This window comes from Electrona antarctica (assembly GCF_951216825.1).
Source record: "Electrona antarctica genome assembly, chromosome: 16".
Taxonomy (NCBI): Eukaryota; Metazoa; Chordata; class Actinopteri; order Myctophiformes; family Myctophidae; genus Electrona; species Electrona antarctica.
In genome coordinates this window covers 16,915,834-16,942,907 of record NC_136797.1, presented here as the reverse complement: position 1 = coordinate 16,942,907, position 27,074 = coordinate 16,915,834, and the positions used below count along the sequence as shown (strand labels likewise).

Here is a 27,074-nt window from a genome sequence, read left to right as displayed (position 1 = left end):
TGAAAGGACACGACGAGAGACACGAACGTACATGTGCATGCAGCAGTCACTTTGCTGTCAAACATATGCACTCACTTATGCAAAGCCATGGGCTATGGCTATGCCGGTGGGATACATTCTCCTCGAACGGTTATGCTGCAGACCCAAATAAATGCACATATTTTTAGACAGTAAACCAAATGTAAGTATCATTCATAATTCTAACTGTGGTCAAGCTGAAATACATGTTTGGCTATCCCCAGTGTAAGTAAACTATAGTATTTATACTATTGTATACAAATTGTACTTAAATACTCACACCCTTTACATGTAACACTAGAATGCCTATACTCTTTGTTCTTTTTAAGAGTTGTCAATTAATCCCCCTCCCATTTCTCCCAATCTGGCTCTTCAAGCTCTCCCTCTCTCTGTGTAACCTCTCCCAATTATTTTCCCTTCTTCTGACTTTCTCTGGTAAACAACAACAGTGATGGAGCCTGCACGAAAACACAGTTCACCCGCTGAGTTACACATGTAAACATGTGAGTGTGATGTGGTTCAGACTCTGATACTGCCAATTCCTGAATTCCCCACACATTCGGGAGGATGCAGGCAATGTGTGTGGCGGCACATACTACAGGTCGCACTTCAACTGAACTGTGCCAGCCGAGAGCACAGCCGACATTTTTAAAGATGGAGTGCCACGATTTTTTCCACCCTAAAACATGATCATCAGGTATTATTATAATATAAGGAGGAAGAACGTTTTCCAAAAAGTGTACAGTATTTGTTAAAATCATGCTTTTATGTGGACACGCCCACCAGTTCATTAAGTATGCCTGGTTTGACTGGTGGGTGGTGATGGGTGGTGATCCACCTGAACTGAAGCCGCACCCACAGCTGTAGTTGTATGATAAAGGGGGAGGGGTTAGGCGAGGGGCTGATAGTGTGGTGTCACTATATTACTGTTTATTTCATTGGCCCGTTTGACTGTCAAGGGTTCAGCCTCCAGGAAGAAACCCTAAATACAAAGGGAATACATCATTGCACATAAAAACAACTCCAGTGTGTCTAATGAAGTACTGTCACCTCATAGACACATGAAAAACTGGAAAAATACAAAAATTATGGCACTCCATCTTTAAACATCCCAAAGGTTACAGAGAAATTCCCATTCACTGCATTTTAAAAGCATCTAGGTGGAAAACAAATCAAGTAGGCACAATGGATCTGTGCCCACTAATATAATAATACAGTATATGTGTGATGTCTTATTGGTGTATTTGGAGGTTAGGCCCTTATACCTGAAATGTCTGAGAACCCCAATACATTTATGTGCCCTCCAGGGACACCACTTTTTTGCTTGTATGTGTTGTTATCCAATTATAATAGTTATTTATATGCTGCCTCACTCAGTACACCCAATAGGTATTTAAAAAAAAATCTTATTTATAATATATTTGTAGCTGTATTTATTCAGTTTTTGTATAAGAATGTTCCTTTTATCATGGAAAAAGATAGGACTACCACGTGTACTCACCTATGGGCTGTCCCTCTAATGGATTGGCGTGTGGCATCTGATTGGCCCTCGCCGATCATAGATTTGTATATATACTAACTGTCAGTCGCCTCTTTATGCCTGACAAAGGTCTGACAAACCGAACCGTTGCTACTTACGGTAAATACAATGCTGTAAGTGAAGACAGTGTACGTACAGGATTACAGTTTTTTCCTATTCTTCCAGTTCATTTATCCAAATGCGTATGCCGTAGGTGTGCATAAGGACTTTTTTCTTCTACGTTTGTGCCCGCTAATACAGAAACGGCTGTCCATCGCTGCCCTGACACAGCTGCTTTACACTTGAACCTTAATGCGTAACTGCTGCATGGAAACTTTAGAGACAACATATTGCCTCGTCCCGAACAGACTCTCCTGGCTCCCCTTAAAGAGGGAAACTAGTCCTGTGGCAGCTGCGCCCAATGTCATAATACTTGCAGAACTAATGACTTTAGGCAACCTACAAATCCAGCAAGGGGGAATTATTAAACTCAACATAGAAAAACGCTGTTGTACTTGTTGATATGCCCATGTGATCGAAATGATAAAAACGACCTGTCCCCTTAAGCAAATAATTAGTGAGCACAAAAGCTCCATGAGATGCAAAGATATGAACCGTAGCCTGTCACTTTAATAACCACTCACACCCAGTTTCCTCCCGTACAACCTGTACGTATGGTATAGAGCAGATGTCTCTTCGTGAGAGGGGGTGATGTTGGTAGGAGGTCCTACAGTAGCTTCCATTGCATAGAGCAGATGTCTCCTTCATATGGGGGTGATGTTGACAGGAGGTTACGCCAGAGAGAGGCCGAAACCACCGGGACCAAACAGGGATTTTGACATGATCGTTTTGCAGCGAATACATTACAATAGATTAGCATGATCATCATCATCATCTAACATATTTTTTTTGACTTGTTTATGCATTTAGTTGTGCATATTGTAAGTTGTGTGGTGTTTATTGACCGTCTCTATAGACGAAACCATGGAGCGGTGCCCTGTAGGCCAGGTGTACTATATAGGCAATCAATACGGACGTGTCAAGCTGCGCTTAATGATACACCTCCGCTATGGGCCCCCTCCGCTATGGGCCCCCCTCCGTGGCTTCGTCTATAGACACAGTGTGATGTTCTCTCTGTTCTCTATAGCGGTGGTTCTCAACGTGGGGTCCTTGAGGGGTTTCCAGGGGGTCCCCAACACGATGAGGAACGGTTTAACCCATTTTGGGCGGGAACACCTTTTGGTGTTAGCGTTATGTTATGCTTTAGCTATTGAAAAATAGCAGATCTACAAGCTCATAGCGCGCCACCGAGTGGCTTTTTCAGAAAACTGTCAGGATGTAGAAGACATTTTTAGAATCTGATCTCAGGTCAAAATGGGTTAAACACTGAATGCCTATTTCATATTTTGGCTATTAAAAATAGCAGATTATGTAGAAGCTCACAATGTGTTGTGATGCCTTTTGAGCGTGTAGATCAGAGCTTTGAACAAAAGATCTTGACAAATAAATCTTCTCTTACGGGCGTCCCTGGCACAAAATCCTTTCAAATGGGGGTCCGCCGCTTAAAGCGTATAACACACTGGCAGCGAAAGGCACACGTCAAAACGGCTGCCTCAATTGGACTGAGCAACTTGCACTTTGACTCAAGTACTGGAGTTGGGAACTTTGTCCAGCGCTGCTTTTGAAAGAAGCTTATTTCAACAGGGTGGTGAGGTCAGTGGAGGTGAGCATTAAATTGGGGATTTAGTTATTTGTGGGAGCTTAGAAGGTGTGATTGTCCAATACCGTCTTTTACAATGCCTATAAATAATGTTTAATTACCTCATGCACATGCATGCACGCACACAGGCGAGTGTGTGGTGTGTGTGTGTGTGTGTGTGTGTGCGTGCGTGTCTGCGCGCGCGCGCGTGCGTGTGCGTGCACGTCTATGCATGCGCGTGTGTTTATGTGCGTGTGTGTGTGCGACTGTGCGTACTGCGTTTTTGTGAATTTGATGGTGTTTAGCTTAACTTGCCAAACTCTGACATTTTGATGTATTTCTGCGCTGCTAAAATACCTGTCTGATGTGCTCAGTAAACTTTATTTAGCACCAAATGGCTGCACGGGAGATTTAAATCTGCTTTCATTTAGTTGAACTGCCTTAAACTCTGAGCTATACTCCAAAGTACACTTTCATCTTTGCACCAATAAACCCTTTTACGGGATTCTATAGAAATGAAAGAATCGTTTCTATTATAAATAAAATCACACCCGTGTGAAGTGAGGGGTGCTCTTATCATCATACATCATCTCATTCGGGCCAATCACAATTTGCGTCCTCGCTTTCCCGTCCTCACTTTTTATCCTCAATGCGTACTTTGCTCAGCCAATCAAATTATCGCTATGGGGTGCTCAGCCAATCAACGCACAAACACACAAAGCTGCGCATAGGAGGGCCCCTCAAAAATAACAATGCAAAGATATTCACATACGTAGTATAGCAACAGTAGTACTGTTACATGTACTGTAATAGTACATGTACAAACTATACTCACTACCGAGTAATGTTTGACCAGGAGTATCTATACTTTGACTCAGCTTGTGTAATTTGTCCACCAGGCAGTGCCGAGCAGTCCAAGTCACCAAAGGGAGCTTATCAGTGCCATGGTTCTGGATGATGTGAAGGGGCAATAATATCAAGTTGGCCTTAAGTGTATCAGCTCAGTGAAGAAAAGGCCGCTGGCAGTCACGGCAAAGGAAGCGTTTACTGTTCAGAAAGCCCCTCCATGCATGGGACACACTGCAGAACTCCTCAGTGTAATAATTAGCCTCTAAGGCGGTCTATTTATTTTCATTATCAGAGTTAAATTAACACAGAGGATTTTGCAGTGTATTAACCAAACCCCACACGGAAAGTAGGCCATGCAAATGATGTGGAGCGGCTTGAGAGGGACGGAGAGAGACAGGGAGAGGGAGCTATAGAGACAGCAAATAGAAGAAACAAAGAACGAAAAAGAAACGAAGACAGAAAGACAGAAAGAAAGAAAGAAAGAAAGAAAGAAAGAAAAATAAAGAGGAGGGGAAGAGGAGGGAGAGGGGAGAGAGAGAAGGGGACACAATCAAACAAGAAAAGATGGAAAGGAAATGGGAAATGTTGTGTCGCATTCGGCAGCAGGGCTAACCCTGTAAATGAGAAAATAAATCTTCATCTTCAGCCCGGTGCGTGCATGAAAGAAGAGACATACTCAATCACTGGTTGCTAGTTGACTGACTGTGGTAAGAAAACAAGTGAGCGTGTGTGCGCAACTGCGCATACGTATGTACGTATGTTTGAGCATGCATAAATTGTGTGGGCATGAATATGAGAGAGAAAGAGACGTGTGGAAGACAATGAATACGCTACTGTAATCTAAGCAGATGTACTGTATTCTCGGTGCTCAGGGACTGAAATGGTTAAGTCTGCAGTAGTGCAGTGGTGGTGAGTCACTACTTTGACACCAGCTAGAGTGGAGCCACGGAAGCTATAGCAGTGCACACTGCACACCGACCCACACACAGCCACGGGGTAACGCAGGATTACAGACAACGGTTGGGCAGGCAGTGACGACTGTGGAGGCTCTGAAATAACAGTGGTTTGTTATGCAGAATAGCCTCTAAAAATAAATGTTTGCAGAGTGATCAGAGTGTTGGCATGTGTGTGCTGCACTGCTGTCACTATATAATCACTCTGCAAACATTCATTTGTTATCTGCTAATACCAAGTAAAGTGCAAGTGGCCGATCTACATGTGCCGTGTTGTGATATTGTATATTGTTGCTGTTTTTGATTGTGACATCTGTCTATGTCTGCTCAAATCAAATCAAACATCTGATATTTTGTATAGCAAGTGCTACCACCATAATTTAGATTTTTCATCCACAACACCCCTATATTAGGCTACATTGTTACTTTTCACTCAGCTGGTTCCAGCACCGTACTGTATATACATGGCATTGTATTACTTTGATTTAAAGGGATAGTTCAGAATTGCTTTTATTTAAATTGTATGAAATACTTGCCATTAATATAGTGGTTGCTTGCAACTGTATTAATTGATTGCCCTAGTCCCGTGGTGGGAGTTCTGCTTTGGTTTTGGTGAAATATTAAGTAGTTCCGGTCCTATTTCTACCATATAGTGCAACTTTAGTTCATTTTTTACCCCTCTATCACACAGAACTATCTTTTTTGTGTCCATATCACTACGCCCAAAAAATTGTTCCATGTGATCCGGTCACAAAATGACCAGAACTACTTAATATTCACCAAAACCAGAGCAGAACTCCCACCACGGAACTCGGACAATCAATTAATACAGTTGCAACCACTATATTAATGGCAAGTATTTCTTGCCACTTAAGTTAAAAAATCTCTTTAACATAACAGTATGAAAGGCCCTACTATACAAATTTGTAATCAATTGTAATGATTACTTATCATTAGTGACCACCAGTGACCACCAACATTCAAATGAGCGCACACAGTTCAAAGCATACGTTAAAGCCTCCATTTCATTTTGTGATTTCAATCTCTTAAAATATTCAGGGTCTTCGGATTTATGTGCTTGGCACCATTGCTGCATTTGACAACAGACTGATTAGTATTCCACTGGCACAACAGCACCGACTTAACTGTATGTATATTGCAATAATAATGTGTGGTTATCACAAAATTCCAGGGCACACCATTGTGCACCATTCACACAGCATTCGGGAAGCACTAGGTGCGGTTCCATTAAAGGAGCATTCAGTGATTTGGGTGATTTGGAAAAAAACCTGGTCCACCCGGTAACAAGATGTGCACATGCACACGCTCTACAGTGGGGGAAGTACAACTGACCAACAGCACGTGCACCAATGCCCGCCCCACTCGATCATGATTGGAGGAAGGCCCCTCTCATCCTGATTGGATGAAGGCTTTGCCACCCAAAGCCCAAACCGAAACCAGGGTTTTTTGACCCCAGGGGCTCACTGGGGACAGGGAGGAACTCCTTATATGGTCAGCACACTTTATAGTAGGGAGGATTATCCAAAAAATAAGAAAAAATAAGTGATATTTAAATTAAGTGAAATCACTGAATATACCATTAAGCCTTTGCGAAAAAAGGAAGCGTATGTTCATTAATTCGAAAGAAGAAAAGCGAATTGTCGGTGTTTCCATTAAATTGATAAAATGCGCATATGAAATAAGTTCATGAAATATGAAGTAGGTGGCACTGTTTTGCCAGTAAAGTGAGGCTCATGTAAAGTAGTCCTAATCCATGTTCATACCATTGATTTGATGCGCTTTGTGCGTGCTCTTAGTTTAACGGACGGGACCCCATATAATACGCTGTAATCTGATCCCTGGTCAGCGGCTGACCGACCGTCAGCCAGTCTACAGCAGCTCGCCAGCGGGCATCTGCTGCTTTCACAGTATTGACGACACATACAGTCAAAGAACGTACAAAGAACGATTTGTTGTGATTATGTCGCGGGACTCGATTGGAGCATACTGGTCATTTATACTGTAAATTGATTGATTGCAGCTGCAAACAGTTGTGAATAACTTGTTTCATCGGCTATAGCCTAGCCTACACGTTTAGGTTGCTTATCTTATGCACTACTCGTCCACTACTCGTAGTCCGTGTGTGTGTGTGTGTGTGTGTGTGTGTGTGTTGCATCCATACAGTAGCGATCCAGATATCAAAATGATCGGAGCGCCCCGATCAACTCGGGAGGATTCAGACTTCATATGGGATCTTTGAACACACTACACAATTATTAATCGGACGGGTCGGGTAGTAGTAAATTGGGACCTTATATGTATCCACAACATCACTCCCTCTCCCTCTCTAGCCACCCTCCCATGCACCGTTCACTCCACTGCCTCCCCATCGTTTTTCTTTTTCTTTTTTCCAACTGTTCAAAAGCGATATAATGCGAAAACATATATTTAAAAACCTTTTCCGCAAGTGTTTCCATACACCATTTGCGCATTTCCCTTTTTTCGAAAAAGCCAAAATTCGCCACCTTCGCATTTTGAGGTGTTTCCATCCAGGAGATTTTGCGCAAGAGCCTTAATGCGCAAAAAAACGGCTTTATGGAAACACAGTAACACACCTACTGTCATATAGTGATACACCTCCCCCACGCCTGATACACTTGCACACTTGGAGGTGGTGTGTCCAGTAGCCATGCACACTCTGAGCAGTAGTTCTCAGTTGCTGCTGGCCTTGCATATACAACTTTTTTCATTGATCATTGCATTTTTCTCAGTTTGTCTTGTTTCGGTAAAGGAACAAACAAGACTTTTCCTTGAGGCAGAGGTATACAATATATATGCTGTGCTCCAATGCAACGGTAAGACGATGCTTAAAAAGCACACTTTGAATATACTAGTAACTAGGTCTTAATCTCGAGGCTCAAACGTTTCCACTTGAGGAAAATGCAGAAAAGAATATAAGTCAAGAAATGAAATTAATAAATTAATGAAACGCCCTCTTGTGCTCTAAACTAAAACGCAAGGATTGGCGCTGGAATGGTGCAACGAAGGCAATCATCACTTTTTTTAAGCATTAAAAGAAAAAAAAAGATATGCAGCTTCTGGTGTGTAAAAGACAACTTCCCCTAGACCCTGCCTCTATTTCCGCCGTCACCCGTAATCCACCAGACTGTGTCCTCCACTCAATGGATATGTGAGGTCAGAGAAAAGGGTGGGGATGTAACAGATAAGAGAAGAGGGGGGGTAGAAAAGGTAAAAAAGAAAAAAAAGTGTCCTATGGAAAACGCAGCAGGGAAGCAAGATGACCTTGATACGCAAATAGACCATCTTTGGGCGGGGGGGACGGGGACGCAGAGGAAGACAAATCTTCCCTAAAGATATTTATCATATTAGGGTCCATTGGCAGAAAGGCAGATAGGTTCTGCTTCATTTAATTACCATCATCTATTCAGTCATATTTTTCATCTGACCCTTTTTTATATATTCAATGAAGTGGAGGTGGGCTGAGAGCTGTCTCTTAGATGCATGTGTGCAATTAAACCCCAGTCACTTTTTTTCTCCTTCCCCCCCCCACGCCATTTTCCCCTTACATGGTTAACCTTCTCTCCTGCTCCATCATCTCTGAATAACACTCATCTGAATTAGTTATTTATTGCTCACTGGAATCGTCAATTCAATAATGAGTTAATGCACGTTACCATTATACAGAGGGAGTGAGGATTAAAACGTACCATGATGCTGAAAATGTATCTGTACCGGAAAGATCAGAGATACAATGTAACCACTTAAACCCTGTAGCCTGATTGATAGATTTTCTTCTTTTTTTTTTTGCTCTACATTAAATATCTTTGCTGAAAAAGCAGGTCTACAAGCTCTCTATGCGTTGCACAGTGATGCGTTGAGAGCTTGTAGATCTGCTGTTCTGCAAATTATTTTTGTGTGTCCCCCCCCCCCACATTACAGATGCTGGCATTTAAGTCGTTACGGTTATGGTATTTTGGGCAATGTCGAAGTCAAAATCTCAAGGCACACATGTATTCATTATTAAAAATCACACCCGTGTGATGTGAGGGGCGATAATATATTATTGTCTAACTCATGTTGATTAGGTGATGTAATGGTGATGTAAAACAAACGGTGTCAAAACAAGCATAAAATTCTCTTTATTGTTAATGGCATTTAATGTTTGTGTTAGGCACAAGATGACGTACATTTTCCCTTCATTGTCAATGGCGTTTTTAAAACAAACATTGAACTAAAAACAAACATTAAACCTGTATATAGGAGGGGCTAGCGCCCCTCAAAAACAGGAAATCTATGAAAGAATATTCATTGCATGAATAGATTTACATTTTCCTCTTAAGCCCAAGGTGATAAAAATATTTTATTTTTTAGCGTATACAATTTGCCTCTGTATGGGGAAGGAGTGTGAACAAAGTACTGACACAATAAACTAAAATATCATTCATACCTTTTTGTGTAGTCCTTGTTTGGAAACCACTGAAATACATGTCAACTGTCTGGAACTGTCTGTAGTCTGTGTATGTAGTGAGTTTATCACCTTCCTCGCTAGCACAAAAGCAAACCCTGATGAGTTAATCATGCCATTCATTAAAAAGCCGGCGTGGTGCATGAGAATGTCAACAGCGAGTCAATCAGCATTCAGAGAGCTCTCCTTCTGATTGGTCAAAGCTGTTAGAATAACGGCATTATTATTCTGTGCACAGAGTGGCTGGGCCGGGCCTCAGAGAGTGCCCTGTCATTAAAGTCAACATCTCATCTTTCAGCATAGCTGGCCGCTTTGGCTTAGCCTGGCTCGGCCCGGGATTGGCTTGGCCTGACCGTGCAAGCGACTACACTGCCATGAGCCTGTGATTCAACCAACGACTACAGTGTGCAGATCACTGCGGGGAACGTGTTAGTAATTGACACAACCATGCAGGGGGTGGGTGGGGGTGATCGTGGTGGCGTGCCATGCATCCAGCCTCAACAATGACCACCTGCCTTGTGAGACACAATACGCCACGTATCTCCTAAGACGACACAAGGCCAACAAGCTCTAGCTTCCGGCTTTGCCTTTTGTCTGCATGGTCCTCTAGTGGCGGCACAGGCAGAAGCACAGACAAACTATACCCTCGCCTATAAGCTGCCCTCCTCGGCAGTGTGTGCTTGTTTATCGGCTCACAACATATTGTCACCATCCGGAAAAGCCCTATGGAAAGATGGCAACAAAGAGAGAGAGAGAGAGTGGGAAGTCAGAGAGAGAGAGAGAGAGAGAGAGAGAGAGAGAAAGAGAGAGAGAGAGTGGGAAGTCAGGGAGAGAGAGAGAGAGAGAGAGAGAGAGAGAGAGAGAGAGAGAGAAAGAGTAAGAGTAAGAGTAAGAGAGAGAGAGAGAGAGAGAGAGAGAGAGAGAGAGAGAGAGAGAGAGAGAGAGAGAGAGAGATAGAGAAAGAGAGAGAGAAAGAGTAAGAGAGAGAGAGTAAGAGAGAGAGAGAGAGAGAGAGAGAGAGAGAGAGTAGGAGAGAGAGAGAGAGAGAGAGAGTAGGAGAGAGAATAGAGAGTGAAAGTGAGATAGTCAAAAGATTGGAGAGTGCATCAAGGAGGGAAGAGGCTAATTAAGGAAAGCTGAATTAATTAGGCTTCCAATCTGTCTGCCTCTCACACTGTCTGCCTCTCACACTCCCATCCTCTCACACTCCCTGCCTCTCACACTCCCATCCTCTCACACTCCCTGCCTCTCACACTCCCATTCCAATCTGTCTGCCTCTCACACTCCCATTGCGAATCGTGCCAGTAGAGGCTCCAGATCAGCCCCAAAATAGACCCACCTATTGTTCCATAGATTTTTCATTCATTCATTGGAATGTGTTTTTCACCGTCCACAGCGGCCACTGGGGGGGGTTTAAGGCTATGCGGTAAGCACAGTTAATCGGCAGCCGCTTAACACCTGATAAACATTAAACACATACAGTATATAAATTCTAGACTGCAGAAAACTATGCACACAGCCTGCTGTGAACTTGGATTGCACTTTGGTGAAACACTGTACGCAACTGCAAAACAAAAAAGGCAGGTAAGGTTTACCAGCGATGGAATATCCAGCAAGGTGATATATGCCTTCCATTTGATGGAGATGGCCGTTACATTATAACACACGCTGCAAAATCCCCAGGGCTTTATTGCATACCCTCTTAAGACAATGAGCGTCTGGTTGAAATGTGGCCATACACATCGATGCAACAAATGCATGTTAGCCAACCCGCGAGCAGTAAGAGCTATTATTTGGCACTTGCTGTTAATCTCGATATAAAAAGACCACTTGTCCGAAAGCTGTAAAAAGAAAAAAGGTTGTAAAAAGGCAATAACATAACCTATTTTCCTCTTCATTTCGCTGCCCACTCATTTATCAATTTATCAGGAAGTGCACAATAGAGTAGGCACAGATAAAGAGATTATTACTCTTATGGGTCCTTTTTACACTCAGAATTAAATTATAATACTCTGGATTTTGTAGTGTTGTCTTGGAACAATACATAGTTTTACCAACATTATCGTCACTGTTGAGAAGAACTCTCATATCTCCATATGTTTTTCTTTCATAAAATGAATGCCCAGTTTAATCATACAAGAGGGTCTCGCAAAAGTAGTGAAGAAAGCTGCGGCACATGTGTTTCTGTGTGTTTTATATATTGAACCAATGAGAAGTATATTAACAAGGGCTCGGGGCTATTAACAACTACATTGGATACATTGGAGCACAGATATTTTTTTTCCCCAGTTCCTGAACATTAACAGTTTTGGACATACAAGGTTACCTGACAGCGACGACATTCAAGGCGATGTGTCAATGCCATTGACAACGGCTCTTTCGTTACCCAGCGTGATCAAAACTGAGTGAAAGGGTTTAGGACACACGAAGGGCTTAGTGTCTTCATTTTAATCTCAACAAAAACAGGCAAACATCCAAAGAGCCAAGTCCCCTTCAGCTACAGTATTCTTCACCTAATATCCTTGGCCATATCTATGGTGGAATATGATCGGATGAATATTTATTGGGGGGGTCTTGGTTTTGATGGGCTGCATGGAAAGGTTGGGGGGGAAACAAAGTCAGGAAAAAAAGCTGGTGTCGCCATTTCTGGCCTGATTGACGCCTTGGCTAGCAGCGGGTAATTCATTTTGAGGGGGAGGCACAAGTGCACTTCCACCAGCTCCCGGCACAAGTTTATGATAATCCTAATAAATTATGATGCTCTGCACAGACATTAAAAACTGTGATTGGCACTAAATCAAACAGACTGCACCTCTCAGGTCAGAAAAGAGGGGGAGGGGGATAGAAATGGGAGAATGTCAGCAGGTAGCCACCATGTCCCTTTCACCTGCAGTTTACCCATTTCTTGTTTTCCTGTAATTATGCATCTCTCAAGGTCCGTATGACTCTCTCACTTACTCATTCTCGTGTTCCTCTCTTCCTACCAAAAGTGTCATTTCCCATCTATTTTCTGCTACATGGACCAGTGTTCAACCTGATCACACGTTCCTCTGCAGCTTGATATCTGGGTAGAACCTGTCAAAAAAACATTTCAAATTTAGCACACACATCCATCCATCCATCCATCCATCCAACCATCCATCCATCTTTCCCTGTGTGTGAGCATGGAAGCATGCGTGTATGTCTGACTGTGTGTGTCTGTGTGTGTGCGTGCCTGCACGTGGTGAGTGTGTGTGTGTGTGTGTGTGTGTGTGTGTGTGTGTGCGTGCGTGCATGTGTGCTTTTAAAAAAATGGAGATTAGAAGGAAGCAAGCCATGTCACGGAAGAAAAACTGCATTGTCAAATAAGAATAGTTTTCTGCCTAAGATCATGATTAAAGCACAAAACACCATGGCAGAATAGGCTATAAAGTGATTAAAATAACAGTTTGTGTTTGCTTGCATCGTGATACATTTTGGAACAAGTCCAATTTTAAATACCAGTCTCTGCAAAGAGCATACCGTATTCATGATTTGTTGCAGGGCACACAGCACATTCGCGATTATTTTAAGGTAGCAATCGTCTCCATTTGACATGTTTGACAGTAGAAAGAATCAATAGGAAAACCATTTTGGGTATCATATGACATAAAAACTGTGTGCATATTGTATACATGAAGACACAATTATTGTGATGCAACGGAGAGAGACTGAAATAAGAAAAAACATTGACCCCTACGTTGGAAAATATATTGCTTCACTCGTGCAATCATGCGTAACACAATTGAGGACACATGAGTTACGGGAAGAAAGAGCCTCTACCTCTGCTTGGGGGAGGGGGGGACGGGGGTCAGGGCGAGTTGGGATTTGCACCACCCATCCCTCATTTTATGATCATGATTATCAATGATCTTTTTCACATTTCAAGAAGCAGTCAATGCATCGAGAAAAGGGTCCCGGGCCCCCTAAGTGCCCTCGCCGGCTTCATGGCACAATCAATCCCAAACGTATCCATTGTCGGTTTTGTCAATACAGACCTTTTATTACCTTGCTAATCCAATCAATAAAAGGCACCATTATATTTCACTGTGAAAGATGGCCTTCAAATATGTGACATTTATGGCAGGGAGTGCTCAGTGTTGCATCGTGGGGTGGATATTTCTCGGGGAGGTGTGCAGTGGAGTAACAATACCGTGCACAGTTCTCCTTCACCCTACCCTGCATGTCCTTCTCTCTGACGCTCTCTCTCTCTCTCGCTGTCGGTGTCTTGGGATGAATGGGCGATGATGATGAAAGGTAGGGAGGCGGTAAGCATTTTCAAACATGTGTTTAAATATGTCCTGTATGTCTAATGTAAAAAACAAAAAGCCTGCAGTCTGGACATGCGAGGCTATAGTATGCTAGGCAGAGGGAGGTGGAATAGAAGTCATCAATCATGTGCGGTGTACATTTTCCTGCAGTGGAAGACAGCCAAGCCAGCCCAGCATAGGAGTTGATGCAGTGTGAGGCCGTACACAGTGTTATACTTGAGGTTGACACGGACAGGTAATTAACGAAAAATAATATGGGCTTGACACAGCAGAGAACAGGCCTGAAAGAAAAGCACATGTGTGCACATGCATGTGTGCGGCTTCGCACGCACGCACGCAGGCACAGAAATTAAACCTCTGAGAATATAGGCCTACTAGCAGGGGAGATGAAGGTTACTTTGTGCCTGCAAACAGCTAAACTGACCCTGGCACTATATAGTGAATACATACAGGAGAAAGATCATGCTAAAGGCATGAAAAAACATTTACATTTAAAATACCAATAAAATTCGTGCTCCACCTCCCGTCAGGTATTCATACTTACTCGGTATAAAAAGCGTGTATGCGGCGCAGTGTGCAGAATGCATGCTGCGTGTATACGCAGTGTCAGTGTGTGGTAGTAGCAGTGCAAATATAATGTACTTTCACTGCATCTGCTGGGACCTTTTGCATCGAAAAAGCAACAAATAAGCCGAGACAACTTTTATTCTACGCCAGCGGTTCCGATCCTTTTCTGGACGGGGCCCACTTGAAAATCTTAAAGGCATTCGTGGCCCACCCATTTGACCACTTAACAGTTAAGTTGGGTAGCATTTTCAGCGCATGCATTGTAATGATCAATCAATCAATTGTTCCGGCTTGGATCAATCAACTAACATAGTATACCCAAGGTTTTAAATTGTTGATGATTGTTTTTACATAATATTAATGTTATATTAGCAGTACAATCGTAGTGATTTACCAATTATTTGGGGGCCGACTTGCAAACGCAATATCCTCCCAGGTTGGGAACCTCTGTTCTACGCAGTAGCAGTTTAGGAAAATGATTGGCAGATTGCATGTGTTACTGTGATGGGATTCTGTGCTAGACGTGCGAGTTTTGAGTGCTGGGGGTCTAGTATAGCCTCTGGCTGTGTTAGTAGCTACGGATGGCACAGAATAAGCGAATAAGCTGAGTGAATGCAGCGAGTTAGGCTCCAGTACATCATGTCTAAAGCCTAATTTATACTTGGTTGTATAACTGTACGATTGTGCCACTCGCCGAAGAGCAAAAAAACAAGACCATTTTATTTTTGGTAAACAACAGAGCCATACGACAAAGTATAGAATAGGTCAGCCATAGCATAACAATTATTCAAGCAAGCTGATGTGAGTGGGTGGAATCGAGTAGTGAGTCTGGAATTTGTCATCGGTTTTCCTTTAACCGAAAAAGATAACTCAAACTGTCTCTATTCTCAGAGCTTTATTGGAAAGAAATTGGGCCTATTCCTTACTTCCTTAATTCACAGGTCTTTCCAATTATGCTAATTATAGGCTCGGTTCCATTTGGTGTAGCATAGTGGTTCTCAAACTTTCAGAGTTTCACACGCATGTTTAAGAATTCTCTAAACTTTTCGCCTATAATGACATGCCCAAAATAGGGATGCAGTTAAGCCTGCCAAGAGCCTATCAAATCAGCAAATGCTTTCCACAGAATTGTAAGAGATTGTATTAATCAAAAGAGGAACACTATACATTTATTTTGCAGTGCCTGTTTGTGGAATTACATTAGCTAGGCACCTTCTTCACTTACAAAAGAAAACCTAGGAGGTTTTATGTGTGTCCTCTCATCACTCCTCGCCTGCTTCCAAGTGACATTCATAAATAGCAAACAGGTTTCACGTTTTCTGGATGATTGATCATCCCTTTAACCCCTTAAACCCTATACTCTGTTGTATGTCAAAAGTGAAAATAGACAATCTACAAGCTCACAAGTCACAATGTATTGTGAATTTGTAGATCAGCTATTTTGTCCAAAATATTCACAGATTCACTATTTTTTGATAGATGTTTGCCTATTTGACATGCCCAAAATAAGGACACTAGCGTTCACATGGTTATTTCCCTCAAAGAACTATTCACGAGAGTCAGAAGAGTGTTAATTTACCCCATTTTTCAGGGTACACCGTTTCCTCGGCTTGCTTTGGCCACTGAGGAAAACGTGCAGATCTGTTGGACTTTCTTTCGGACCTCTGATCACACCTCAAAAAAAGCCTTGAGCTGCCACGGATCAAGGGGATGGACAGCTGTCTGTGGGAGAGAGAGGCCTGTGTGTGTGTCTGTGTGGACGCGTCCCTGCCAATCGCGCTGTCGAGTCTGGATGGCTGCCTGATACGCCTGGGCCTCTAACTGCCTCTCCTGTCTCCGTGTCAAGCGCTCCAAGTCCTGTTGTCTGGGCCTCTTGTGCCAGTCCACTAGCATATACCTGTCTTGCTGCCTACTCCACTTTGAGCCCAACTTCCCTGCCTGTCCGACATTGTATTGTTGCTCGCCGAGAGCACAGAACAGGCGAGTCTCTAATGTTGCCGTCAGCATCAATGACCGACACAAACATTGCCTTGCCGCTGTGAGAACGGGTTTCTACCTTGAAAGAACAGAATTGCATAAATAATGCATTGAAAACGTATGCAAAAGAAAATCTCTCAGGCAATCCTAATAGTTTATAGGTCTTTCACTGCACAATGTTTGACCTGCAGGCATTCATTAGGATTCAAAATATATATTTTTTTTACATTTGAATCAGGTGAAAGATTGTCATGGAATGCAAAATTCCAATGAACTCTTTTTTCAGCCCGGGCCAATGCATGAGGGTATTGAACAGGAACTGGTATTTGCATAATGTCACATAAAGGTAATGAATTTATGTTAATGGAGAGATGGAAAGATACAAATTAAGATGTTTTGGAGAGAAGAAATCTTAAGTGCAACGTACTAAATTCCCCTAGAAGGAAAGGAGGCACTGGAGCAACTCAGACAGTTTAAGCCCTTATTTTATTATCAGGGTGCAAGTAAAAAAAGCGACAACGTTTCGATGTATCAGTCACATCTTTGTCAGGTCATCAACCTGAGTTGCTCCAGACTAGTGCCTCCTTTCCTCCTGTCCTGCCTCTGAGATGCACCAGACTGACCTGCCATAGGCTAGAGGTACGGTTGGAACTCCCTTCTGCTTGTACTATATATTCCCCTGTAAGAGAACAGTGGGAATGGCGTGGCTATAAATGTGTTTAGACCAAGCTGGGCCCCTTTCACTTCCATCATACAATTACAGTAAGATATTTAAAACAATACAGGTATATAAAACATGTGACAGAACATGTGCATGATGTACTTCTTCAATGCCTACTGGCCGTGTACACAAGAAACTTGGCACTTATTGGTAAAGTTTGTGAGTTTAGCTCCCAGTAAACACACACAATGACACACACATACTGTACACAAACTACCCTCTTACAGACGGATAGCCTCCTGCAGATCCACACTGTGATAAGTAATGTGCAATAACAGATCGTCAACTTTGCACAGGGCTTCACACAGATGTGGCACATTTTGTTCAGACTGCATGGAATCCACAGGGCAAAAGGAGCAGGAACGAGAGCTTCAATTTTCCCCAGAAGCCACTTTTGGAGTCATCGACTATAAGTCTGTGGTAGTATTTCAACTTGTTAAATAGAGATACTAGGTAGATCTCGGTAAAATGGTTAGGATTAAAGGTATGCGGTGTCCCCCTTTAAATTACTACAGACGTACAATAAACGTGTCAATGAGTGGGAGTGTGCAAGTCGCACAGTTTGATGAATACGTCCCTCGTTTCATGCAGTGGAAGGATGAAGTAGCTCCCCTCTGTCATGCATATATCCATTTTAGGGCAGATTGGGCAAAAAAAAGGTGTGTGCAATGTGGAACGTGGCCATTATAAATGTGGTCTATTATGTATTCCCATTAATTTACTGTGGCTCCCACGCTTAGAATTCACTAAATTTGCATGGAAATGTTCGCGTCTCGGCAGAGGAGGCGTACATCTCTGTTGCCATTTTACAAGACTTCTCTGAGATGGCTGCAATTATTGCTGCTGCTGGGTCAGTCCTCTCTCTCTCATGTTTAAAATATGCATCCTTGAAATGATTAACCACATGAAGGCTATAGTGTCCCGAAATATTCTGCGAAAGAATCTACAAGCTCACAACGCAACGTGGACAGATAAAAAGGAGGCGGCCTAGATTAGACCCATGGGATTAGACCCATGGGGGGCTCCAGTGCAATTACGTAGGCTACTGTGTATAGGGTTCAAGTGGTTAGGCGATATGTTACTGCATGCCACAGAATTATTTAGTCCTGACGAGGGAGGTTTTCTCAGCCGGAAGTACTGTGTAGTGTGTACTGTCGTGTAAAATAAGTCATGAATGGAAATTATGATTATAATCACACCAGACAAATAGTTGTTTGTGGCAATGAGATAATTAGAATCCCACTGACTATACTGTACATTATAGCCAATTATACCATGGCCACGGAGAATACTTGGATTCTGAGTGGCCAGAGGGTGTTCATTATTTTTCATATAACCTTTGATGCAGCGGCCCCGTCCTTAATCTAAATGAATATGTATCATAAAGATTTTTACTGTACTACGCCTATGCCCGTTGGGAACGATGTTCATTGGGAACGCATACCCCACCCCCCTCCTAGCTTACGCAATATGCGCTGTACCGTCAGATTACTTAAAGAGAAACTTCACCTTTTTAGCAGTGAGCCCAGTGTCTCTGATGTCAAGGACACTGGGCTGAGTGGGCTCACTTACTTCCTGGACTACAATGTTTTCTCAGTAAGACAGCCCTCCCCCTATCCATAAGGGGGAGCAGTGCACCAAAGCATTATGGGAATTGTAGTCCAGGAAAGAAGTGAGCCCAGTTTCCATGACATCATTGACACTGGGATCACTGCTAAAATCAAAAATATCTAAAACCACATATTATATTTTTTTGCAAAACGGGTGAAGTGTCCCTTTAATGCAGTTGCCACCATCAGAGTGCTTGTAGGCCAGCCTATGACATCAGGGATCTCCATGATATATAAGCATAAAAGGCAAGCCAGACAGACACAGATCTCAAACAGCATTAATCGGCACAGAGGTTGTGGGTTTCACTTCCAATGCACCGTGGTGCAACTGGCTTTACGCCGGGCGTGGAGGGTGCATGCTATTGGTCATTGCATGTACTCCTACAGGCTGGGGTAGCACCTGTCAGCAGGGAGTGTTATGGGCGGGAAAAGTATAGGACGATGGCTCTACGTCTAGGACGTCCTCCCGGTGGGGGCTCCTCACTGGCAGTAGCCTATTATTATTATTACTACCGACAGACAGGTGAGTCAGTAGGATATAGCAGTGGCAACACAGAAATGTGTGTGGGGAGGCAGGCAGACATGCATGGCAGAGTTTACAGATAGATGACTAGGCCGATGCCCCCCATTGGGAAGGATGGCCGTTGGGAGCGGATGCTCCTCCAGTTATGCAATACCCGCTGTAGTTGTTGTACCCATTGTACAGAGTAACCGAACCCGACCAGGCCCGACCCGACCCGACGTTTTTGGGCCGGACAGGGCCTAAAATGTAGGTGCCTCGTGCTCCATGAAAAAAAAATATATATATTGCATTTTTTTTATAATAATAAAAATAATAGTGTCTGTTTGTGTATTGTGAAGATGGTGCTGAATGGTGTTTCACTTTTACTATGTGTAGAGTTCTCAAATTCTGCCCAAACCCGACCTGTTAGTCGGGCCGTGCCGGGCCTGATCAATTAGGGCCGTGCCTTAATTTTCAGGCCCGTTGACAACTCTGTCAGAGTACCCAGTTGAACCTGTCTCTGTCCCTTTTATGCCCTTATATGGAGATCTGTGTATATCCTGTGATCACTGTATGTCTGAAGAGATCTAACAATCTGGCGTGTCACACATGCAGCTAAAGATTACTGAGGATGGGAGAACCGGAAGTGTGTGTCACTTGTAATCTTGTAGTAGAAGTGACAGCATGGTTGACTTCAGAATTTAACCCTTATTCTTGGCTAAAGCATGGTGCCAAGTTCAATCGTACCAGATGCACATCTTAACATTGTATTGTCTCTCTTTTTGAAATGTGCTTTTTTTTCTCCTTCCCCCCAGACAGAATCTAGCCATGTAGTCTCTGTTTTAGGAAAGTGTCCAAGACGGACAGGAAAGAGGGAGGGAGAGACGGGGAGAGCCATGCAGCAAAGGTTGTCACAGGCTGTACTGTTGGCACATAATGGGCTACTTTCACATCATTATGCAATAATGAAAATTAGCAGGTTGATATCTACAAGCCAGGGCATGCACAGTGGCTAACGGCGGAGCTCCACTGGACGCGTGTGATGCGTGTGACGCGGGGCAAAAAACGAACCAGGGCATGCACAGTGGCTAACGGCGGAGCTTCACTGGACGTGTGTGATGCGTGTGACGTGGGTCAAAAAAACTAACGCAGCGCAACACAACGCATCGTAGGCAGTGGAGCCACCCTTCATTGATTAAAAAGGGAACATTCCCTGACGGTGACGGAGACGCACCGCTGACGCGTCTAGCGTCAGTGCCGGCGTCCAGCCCCGGCGTAAGGTAAAGGGTAATACTTGCATAACACTTAGTTATGCAACATTCATTATTTTTTTACTTTCATTAAATACATTGTTATTAAGTCCTTGCTTCTTGCCTCATAATGATCATAATGAGTTGGAAGATTTTTATATGCATATTCCCTGGATCTATCTGACTGCTTTATTTATTTATTTTGTAATTAAAATGCTTTATTTCATGTTGGACACTGCTCTGCATATGAGCTTTGCCAGACAGTACAGTATTTTGATTACTAAAAACAAATATGCACACGTCCAAGTCAATATTATATTTAGTACTGTAGGCTATGTAGTCTCCTTCTATTTGTTTTAGTTGAAGCCTAAAAGGAAGGACAGGAAATATGGAAATATGGCAGGCCATTATTACAAGTGCCCCCTCAACCTTGTTCAGTAAACAAAACGCCCACACTGGTGTATGATTCAGTCTCCAACGGCTCAATTTGCCCACCATTTAAGCAAAACGACAAAGCACAGCTCATTTCAAAAGACACGATTAACACTTACGTATGATGCTGCCAGAGTTCTTCAGAATAAAAAGCACTAGGAGTGCCAAGCAGATGGGCAGATTTTACTGTGAAAATCCCCTCCCTCCATTTCCCCCAAAAAACGGGAGGTATAATGTTCCATTACTACCTCGCGCTGTCAAGTCTCTAGAAGCGTTAATATTCCAAACGAGATGCTTGGTTAAGTCAGAAATTAGGACAGAACATCTGCGTTCTGATCAAAACCATGGGCATAGACTCAGAGATATGAGCAACATTTGTCGGCCCGTAAACCAAGGACTATTAAATGAGGACAGGAAGCGAAGACCGCACGGTGGACTCCATGTTGCTCCCTGGAAGGAAAGAAACATGCACAATTGAGACCAAGGAAGCTGAACGCGTTAGTGTTGGCTGCATATAGCCCATTGAGACCAAGGGAGCTGAACGCGTTAGTGTTGGCTGCATATAGCCCATTGAGACCAAGGAAGCTGAACGCGGAAGTGTTGGCTGCATATAGCCCATTGCGAGTCTACCGTACGTCTTCGCTTCCTAACCTTATTTAATTAACCTTGCCGTAAACAAGGAAGTGAACGGCTGCGCGCATGACGTGCCAAACATGTCCAGGAGCGCTGCACAAGGCGTTGCCTAGCAACGGGAGCTGTCAAAAAATGTATTACAGCGATCCCGTTTTATATCATTAAAAAAGGACAAAAAAACGAGTATACACGTCCATGGCACATCCCGGTTTGTTTAGAGAAGACGTTTTAGCATCATAGGTGTTAAGATGTTTAAGTTGCTTCTTCATCAGCGAGGGTTGCCTGAGAGTAATGTGAGAGCATGTATGTGTGTGTGTGTGTGTGTGATGTGTGTGTGTGTGTGTGTGTGTGTGTGTGTGTGTGTGTGTGTGTGTGTGTGTGTGTGTGTGAACTGTCGTTCTGATGCCCCCCCCCCCCCCCCCTCTCTGTATGATGTATCTGTTTATCTTTACTGTGTAACTAATCAAAGGCAGTTTCACAGCCCTCAAGTCAACGGGTGACGGGATATGGGACACGATTTGACCAAGCCTCTTGATCTGCCATATGCCAGCGTTGTATATTGAAAAGTAAAAAAGATAAACGGTTCCTGAGACGTTTGCATTGTGAAACCATCAAATATAATGTCCCTCACACATGGAATAATCTTCAAATATTTATTGCCCTTTCATAACATAAACTGCAGTTTCAACCTCGTTCGGTAAACAAACCGCCTACACACTGGTGAGAAAATCCGGCGAGACAGAGAAAGGGAGGGAGAGAGAGAGAGTGTGTGTGTGTGTGTGTGTGTGTGTGTGTGTGTGTGTGTGTGTGTGTGTGTGTGTGTGTGTGTGTGTGTGTGTGTGTGTGTGTGTGTGTGTGTGTGTGTGTGTGTGTGTGTGTGTGTGTGTGTGTGTGTGTGTGTACACATATTGCATATTGAATAGTGGATGTATTTGCGACCACACTTTCTGTATGTGTGCATGGTCGTGCGTGCGTGCATGTGTGTGCATGTGCGTGCGTGCATGTGTTCCATAACTTGGTGCATTTTCAGTGGAAAGGAGAAGGCACTAGAGAAATTCGTTATTTATCAAATGAATCACTTAATCCACATTCTACAAAATATTTTGTCAGCACAAAAAAATGTCTATGTTTTGTGTATTCATAGTACTGTAGGTGCACTGCAAAAAGTCTAGTAACCAACATGCCATTTGAAAGCAGAGATTTGTTAAAATTACAAAACTGCACGGAAGCTCCTCCTGCATAATACAAACCTTTAAACTAGCCATTGCAGATTGTAAATGACAATTTATATTGAGCACCTGCATGACCTATTTCTCACCTAAAGTGTCAAACTGTTTTTGTTGGGCTGTATACGTAGGTGAAATAGAGATGACTTCCAGACAAGCAGCTATATTGCTCTATTTGGACTCAGAAGGTAGAGGGGACCGGAAAGGTCCCCGGTTTGATTCTCCTGGCTCCATGCCAAATTGTCCCTGGGCAAGACACATCCTAATAGTTAGGATGGGTCAAATGCAGAGAAGTAATTTCCCCATGTTGATCAATAAAACATAAACAACCTTAATAAATCTTATTTGGCAAGGAAATAAATGAAAAAACATAACTCTCCGTACTGCAGTGTCTTCACTTCACTAACTTGGGAATGCTGAGAGCCAATGCCATCAAACGACTGCAACGGTGAGTTGACCTAGGTTGTTTCCGACGTCCCATTGGTCCGACAGGCCCCATTTTAACTAACCCCTATACCTAACCCTATCCCACACACTCAAGACCCTATGAGTAAAATATGTCACTTACTGACCAATCTCAGATTTCTAGGACGTTGCCACAGCTTCTCCCACTTGGTTATGTATACGTTTATTCTAAGGTTGATGGAGATGGTGCCAAAACTGCTATAACGCAAATTAACACTTTAATTGCCCGGGGTTATTTAATCCATTACATTAATGCGCCCATATGATTTATAAACACGGACCCCTTTTCCGGACAGACCGGTGGAAGTTGATGATGTGTGTGTAGCAGCTAACAATAGCCACACCACTCTAGAGTCGATCGACAACAACGGGAGACAAGAATAAATCTATCGAGACTAGCGACTGGACCGCGGAGCGCCGTCTAACACAGGATCTTTTTTCATAAAAAGACGGGATGATTTAGATCATGAACGTTTTAAGATTTTCGTTTTCATCAGCTAAACAGAGGAGAGAGTTTTTCGATGACGTCTCACTCTTGCGCGTCACCGAGGATTGCCCAGGAGGCGCGCCTGGGCTATAGAGCCATGCGATCCGTTCTCATATCAATAATCTTCGTCTTTTGGACAATACTTCGTCCTGGGCGTCGGGCGTTACTAATGAAAAGGACAAAGTACTTCGTCCTGGGCGATGGGAGTGTTAAGTGTATAGACCCAAAATATGAATAAACAATTACATTACATCTCTTACTTAAGCAGTAGATGAATCATACATACTGTATGTATAATCATTCAAGTTAGTATTACCACAATAGATGAATCATATAATGACTATCACAGGTGGTGGTTGAAAACAGATCAAAGACAGCTAGTGGGCGTAGTATAGGGAATGTTGTTACGTTTGCAGATGAAGCAATTCAGCAAAGTAGATGCATTTTATGGACTTTTAGGACTTCATGTCCTCAGAGATACTCTGAGACATGTCTATTTTTGAGAGGTGCAGTTCCGCTACTATGCACAGCGTATGTCCGTTTAAGCACGGAATGTGTTTGTAGCACGGAATGTGATGATTTGATTGGCTGATGTATGATGACGTTCGCATCATCATGATAAAAGGCACCGCTCGCTTCACACAACTGTGATTCTTTTTTCTTTTTTTTACTTTAAAAACACAGAAGGATAGTACAACGTTTCGGCCACGCATGGCTTTCATCAGGTGGAGTCTAGGGCAGTGGTTCCCAAAGTACTAACGGATCCATTTGGTTCCATTTATACACCGATTTTAAAATAGAAATTGGGGGTCCCAGAGATAGAAATGCCATTAAATGGGGGTCCGTAGACTATAATGCATGTCAAACTGGGGGTCCTTGAAATTAAACGGGTTGAGAATCATTGCTATAACCGAAAAAACCTTCTCTTATGGGGGGTCCCTAGCATATCTTTTCAAATGGAAAAGATATGGAGAAGATTGGGGGTCCTTGACATGAAAAAGTTTGGGAACCACTGGTCTAGGGCAGGGGTTCTCAACGTTTTTGGCCGGGGACCCCCGGAAATGCTTTGGCAATGTCTCGGGACCCCCACCCCGCCCCCTCCCAACCCCCAATATAAATTGACTGCTACAATAACCTTAAACCATTTTGGGCGGGAACCCCTTTTGATGTTTTAAGCATTGTTATAATTTAGCTAAAAATTTTTTTTTTAAATCTTTTTTTATTTTATTTGTTTAGATATTTTGGGGACCCCCCAAAATAATTTGGCGACCCCCCCGAGGGGTCGCGACCCACGGGTTGAGAACCCCTGGTCTAGGGAGCTGCATTTTGACTAGTGTGCTTTCATGTCTTCCACACTCGCACAATGCGAGGGAAGTGTTCAGTGCATGAATCAGCTGCAGCCATTGTAAATTAGACACTACGTCTATGCATGTTGCGATTGCAATGAATCCTGACCAGCCCGCTGGTCTGCATTGCCCTTCAGACTGTAGTACATCCCTTCATCATTTTGGCTCACAATACTTAAAGGACCACTTCAACCATTTTCAACCCATATTCATATACGGTACTTGGTCTTCAATGCTCATTATAATAATGGTTACAAAAAAAGATTATTTTCACTCAGAGGAGGGCTGTGGATAGTTTAGAAACCTGCCTATCAGTGACATCATCGGTAGGCAGGTTTCATCATTTCAAACAAGGTTTCTATTTTCCAGCTTTCCAGGTTTGTGTGATTGGCTGATCACCCCATAGCGATGCTTTGATTGGCTGAGCAAAGTACATATGTATTGGAGCTAAAAGTGAAGGCAGAAAAGTGAAGACGTCAAAGTGAGGACGCAAATTGTGATTGGCCAGAATGAGATGATGTATGATGATAAGAGTGCCCCTCACTTCACACGGGTGTGATTTTGTATTAATTAAATAATTAAGTAGTTCACCCAAAAAATTACATATTTTCTATCAATTACACACCGCATGAAGCCTTGAATTCATGGAGATGTTTATTGTTTTTGTCGCATTCCTGAGCTAATCATTTGATGAGCGGGCCACCCATCATCACGTTATTTGCTCAGGAAAACGAGACATTCTTTGGGTGAACTACTTCTATAATGCGAGAACAATGGCTTCTATTAATAGCATCTAACTTTCCAGGAATGGAAAGCCTGCCGTTTAGCTTTGATTCTCCATCGATGCTGTCACTTGTAGGTGGGTTTCTGAACTGCCCACACAGCCCTCCTCTGAGACACGGACAGAGTAGACAAACATTGTACTGAGTCACTGACCAATTAGTCTGGGGTCCACCTATGCTTTCTATGGCATAGGCAGCTCCCGGCAGGATCCGCCAGGATAATCTAGACGCAGCTGCGCGACATGAGACTAATTAATTAGAGCGACAGAGAGAGAGGAGTGTGCTTGTGTACGTGTGTGCGTCAATTTAACAAAAGGTGCAGACGATCAGAAATCAGCAGAGAGTGATCGACGTTTGCGCTACTCTATGCCGAATTGAAGTGGACTCGAGACCCCAGCCTTTTTTTTCCTCCCTGGAAATAAAAACGTCTGGGTTTCCGAGGCTACTGACCAATGGTACTGGTAATTAATGAGGACAGATTATATGAAGATAGATTGAAAATGGGTGAAGTCGTCCTTTAACCACTTAAACACTATGTACAGTACTTCGTTTCCCCTATAGGGGTCTATAGTATACTTGGTCCCCTTTAACCTTTTCCTTCTACACTAAGGTCACAACATGTCACGTTGTGGCACACTGTGAAATCTGCTATTTCCTGTGAATGTTTGCCTGATGTGGCCAGAATAAGGATGCTGGAATTCATGTGATTATAACAAATGCATGCTCTGCATTCCTATACCTTCAACATGTTTCAGATTCACAAGTCTCTGATATGGGCAAGCTTGCAATGGATACGGAATTGTAAAATCCGAAAGATTATTTAACATGTTCACTTAATATTTTAACTTTTTTGACAGACTTTCTCGTCCCTGGAGAAACCTTAGAAGCTTAAAGAGGTTAATATATACCTGTATTATAAAGTTAGTGTGCTGAAGGTGTTTATCAAGAATATCAATAATCATTGACATCGCTAAAAGAATGTCACTCCCAAATCTTATTGAACATTTTACTTTGGTGATGTTTTTGTCTTTTGTCTGACAGCATCGTGATGCAGTATGTGAGAATATCTATACTTGAGTCACTACTCACTGTCGGTTCCCTCCTGGTCGATTCAGTACTTTGGGGCACCTAATTATTTTTCCTTGTTAACTAATAACTACTGCTTGATCGAGTTTCATGGGATTGCCAGTTGTTTCAGCTGAGGAGGGAATTTGAGCTCACCGGGACTATCCACCCCAATGGTTTCCAGACAGTGTGCATGCA

The 27,074-nt window shown here is 43.0% G+C and overlaps 1 protein-coding gene across 7 annotated transcripts in view; it reads right to left on the bottom strand.

The window, feature by feature from the left end:
• LOC306939189 (leucine-rich repeat transmembrane neuronal protein 4) overlaps positions 1-27,074 on the bottom strand; it is a 136,003-nt gene that overhangs the window by 81,609 nt on the left and 27,320 nt on the right. Inside the window, exon 3 of one of the 7 annotated variants that reach the window (XM_079523729.1) lies at positions 12,229-12,599. The exons of the other annotated variants lie outside the window; for them this stretch is intronic. Within the exon in view, the coding sequence (XP_079379855.1) occupies positions 12,528-12,599 (72 nt within the window). The 3' untranslated portion in view covers positions 12,229-12,527. Of the gene's footprint in view, positions 1-12,228; positions 12,600-27,074 lie in introns of those variants that run through there. 7 annotated transcript variants of the gene reach the window in all.